The sequence below is a fragment of the Protopterus annectens genome, chromosome 8.part0, assembly GCF_019279795.1.
Source record: "Protopterus annectens isolate FY-2018-M chromosome 8.part0, PAN1.0, whole genome shotgun sequence".
In the NCBI taxonomy this organism is placed as follows: domain Eukaryota; kingdom Metazoa; phylum Chordata; order Ceratodontiformes; family Protopteridae; genus Protopterus; species Protopterus annectens.
This window is the reverse complement of record NC_056741.1, coordinates 148203012-148206946: the sequence shown is the minus strand read 5'-3', so window position 1 is coordinate 148206946 and position 3935 is coordinate 148203012. Positions and strand designations below refer to the sequence as shown.

General features: G+C 36.7%; 1 protein-coding gene across 1 annotated transcript in view; it reads left to right on the top strand.

The window, feature by feature from the left end:
* LOC122808678 (alpha-2-macroglobulin-like) overlaps nucleotides 1-2156 on the top strand; it is a 2073303-nt gene extending 2071147 nt beyond the window's left edge. The window contains exon 20 of the mRNA XM_044079658.1: nucleotides 1761-2156. Coding sequence (XP_043935593.1) covers nucleotides 1761-1789 — 29 coding nt within the window. The 3' untranslated portion in view covers nucleotides 1790-2156. The remainder of the gene's footprint in view (nucleotides 1-1760) is intronic.
* Nucleotides 2157-3935: the final 1779 nt, after the last annotated feature.

Genomic DNA, 3935 nt, shown 5'->3' with positions numbered 1-3935 from the left:
TTACTTCTTCCACACTTTATTCTAATGGAGTCTTGACCAGTTAGGGTGTGCATATCTCTCAACCACTGAGCATTAAAAATCATAGCTGAAGGTCAAAAAGAGGAGCATTTTCTTCTTTTTCACAGCAAAATGTCTTTACATACTAGACCCTAACATAGTTAGTAAAAGGGAATATTTGTACAGTCTTAGCTTATGTATTTAATAAAGTATGTACCCATAAACAGGTCTGATTCCATGTGGAACATTATAAATCTAGGAGGGACAAAACCATAGTGCTATTCCTAAATCATAGCAGTTGAGAGGTAAGCGGGTGTGTTTAAAGGATGAGGTGTATGTAGTCCATGAAGTGGCTATAATGAGAGTGGGTACTAAGAAATTCTGTGGTGAAAGTGATTGACTCCCATCTTGATCACAGGTAATGGTCTAGTGCCCCACTCCACTCCATTCCAGTTAAACCCACCCATTCAGTTGCCTTTTGCAGCACGCCCCAATTCTGAAGTCACCAGCCGCCACTGTTAGAGACAGAAAAACTGATCTAGAAACAACTTCTTTATGGAAGTAGGTGGCAACTGCTGAAAATGATGTGCACATTTCCTATGTGTTAAATTAGCAACATTTGGATAAAAGTGTATATTTTTATGCATTAGATGGGTGGGAAGGGGAAAGAGTATGAGTTTTGTGTTCAGAATTACATCTCTGGCTGCATTACTGACTAAAGACTGGCCTGGCATTGACGTCTGTTGTTGAACTGATGCTGTATGCCTTATTCTGTTTACTTTTACATTTCTAGGTACTTCTACACTTTTCCTAAAATCTCACTGTTACCAAATTCTAATCCATGACTTCTAACTTCCCTTCCCTCTTAACCCGTGATTCCTAGTATTCACTTAGGTCACAAACATTGCTATTGCTTTGGAAAGACCACCCAACAGAATAATGTTAGACAGCTTATCATACTGCATGACTGGTCTCAGAACATGGAATCCTTGGTTTCAAAACATGGAATCCTTGATCTCAAAACACAGAATCCTTGACTTCAAAACATGGAATCCTTAGTCTCAAAACATGGAATTCTTGGTCTCAAAACATGGAATCCTTGCCACAAAAGATGTTGCAATGTCTCTGCTAACCTTAGAAATATCTCTGAAATTATCCTCATCAGGAAGCAACTCACATCCTGTTACTTAACTCTAGGTGGCTACAGATGTCTAAGGAGAGCCTTTCTTTTGCAGATATCTTCTCACTGCCCCTTCTATTAGTATCCCTTAAATACAAAGCACAATAAGAAATAATTCATTTGTAATGTCTGTATATCAGGCTTTGTGTGATTTGGTCTTATCTCCTCTGTTTACCTTTTGCTGTGGAAGTTCATTTTGTTTTGCTTTTCACCTTACTGTATAAATAAATTCTGCATTTATTTGCATCAGTATGTATCTTTCCTGTATCTGGTTCAAAACTAAATATGGTCTGTCAGTGCCAACCTCTCCCCATCTACTTGCTTAACCAATACAGAAGTGCATCCAGGCTCAGTTACACTATGCGTTCGTCTTCACGTAGGAGATAGCTCCTTCTCACACCTAAATATTCACACTCTTTTCCAATATAATAGTGAAGTGTCCTATCCACATATTCTGTCACTGAGTTATTTTTTGACTGAAATTGAAACAGTTTGTACCACTGAACAGAAATTGCATTTACATTGTCATTCATTTTAATTTGTTTATTTCCAAATGTAATGCATTTTTATTCTTTTTCAACAGAAGCTGAAAAAGAAAGCAACACACGATGAGCCATGTACAAAAATCACAGCCCCTTCTGGAAATATGATAACACATGCTACAATGGGACTGTAGATGTGAAAGAATAACACTGATTAGAATGGCATTACAGCATTAGAATTTATCTGAGCATGCTGACATATTAAAAATGCAATGTTGTCTGTTTGCTTTTAATTTTTAAAAACGCAGTGTATTTCAGAAGTCATTTTGCCATTGTTTTTGAAAATAGTGGATTATCGGCAGTGAACAGTATTAATGGTTAAACTTTGTATAAATGCTGTAAAACAATCATTTTTATAAAGATCAATTTTATTATATTCAAAATCATATTTTAAGCTGGATTACCAAATTTCTGCATAAATAAAACATATAACTACATTTAGACTTATATTTTTAGAACTGCAACTGTAACAAACTGACCTTAAAAAGTAATACAATATTCAGAAGGTGAAACACATTGCAGTCCAAGCATCCTGCTAATCAGAATGTATTATTCATCTATAAATGAGGTACATGCTACTGGTATTAATGAAGTGAATGGTTTGTATATGTAAAAGATACCTTAAACATTAATAGCCAAGTTGCATGCAGACCTTTTAGGAAGTGCCAGCATGCTGCATTATGTTATAAGCAAACAATAATGCCTGATAGGGTGTGTATTATTGTACAAATAACATATGCCCAGGGGTGTCTTGAGGCCTGACACCATTGGCAGAGGGCCTTAACACACCTGAAAGGGTGTTATTTACACAATAGCACACACCCTGCAGGACATTATTGTGCAGTCTGTTAAATTGTTTTGTATTTGTTTTATTTTTTAATATTTTTGATGTAAAATAATTCCTCTGCCTAAAGTTTCACACTTGCTGTGGTATATGTAAATGTTGTTAGAGGAAGTATTTTATATCCAAAATATGTTTGGTAATTATTTAATGTCTACAAACACACTGTCTCTCTCTCTCACACACACACACACACACACACACACACACACACACACACACACACACACACACACACACACACATTGAGAAACAGCATAGCTTTAAAAATACACAATTAAACTCAAGTTAATAATGTCAGCTATTAAAAATTCCTTACATACCTCTCAGCTGTCCAGATTTTTATGTAATTTTTTGGTCTGTTCCTCATAAAATCTGTGTTTTTTTAATTTATATGGCAAATCAGTGAGGTCTGAATTCATTAAATAATGACAGGCATTTCAGTTACAGGCTTCATATCCTTCAGAAAATGCCTTGTAATAAAATACCTTTTATTCTAGCAACTTTCTAAGTTTATAAGAGCAGTATTTAAAATTTTACCCTATTTTGGGGCTTTGTCCCCCTATTATTTTTGGCTTTGTCCAGATTTTTTTGTGCTAAGAGATTGAGTGCCATGTCTCTGCCTCTGACACACATACACCCGTTTTCATGCATGCAAGCATGCATACACTGGCACATGCAGACAGAAACACACACACACACACACACACACACACACACACACACACACACACACACACACACACACACACACACTCACACACACTTTTCTATTTTTTTTTAATTATCTGTTTCTTTGAATTTTATGTTCACTAAACAGCAAAAGCACTGTTTAGTGAGCATAAAATAATGGCAACCATTAGCTTTCTTTCAGTCTGAGCTTCAGGGGAGCTTAATATGCTGCTGTTAAGTGGCAGAATCATTTTTCAGTGGGCATTGCCTGTACATTAACTCTCTGCTGGAAAGTGGCAGTTGTATGTAGCCTGCCCATCTTAATAATGCGTGCTAACCCTAACCCTATACCTGTCCCTGCTCCTAGCCCTAATGTACACCTAACTGTATACTTTACCTTAGAAAAATCCTTCCTAGAATACTAGTACACAGGATGGCTGGGCCATTCGCCAACAGAGGAACACACACACACACACACACACATACAAAACACTAAATCTACCCACTTATCTAACCCTTACTCCAATGTTGCCCTGCAAATACTCACCCATATTCTAAATCTAACTCCTTACCTAACCCTAACACACACATGCACATACTCCTGCACAAACACTAAACCTATCCTGTCACCTAACCTTTACTCTAACTGTATCCAGCACAAACACTCTCACTTCTACTGCACAACCATTTACTTTTGTCAACA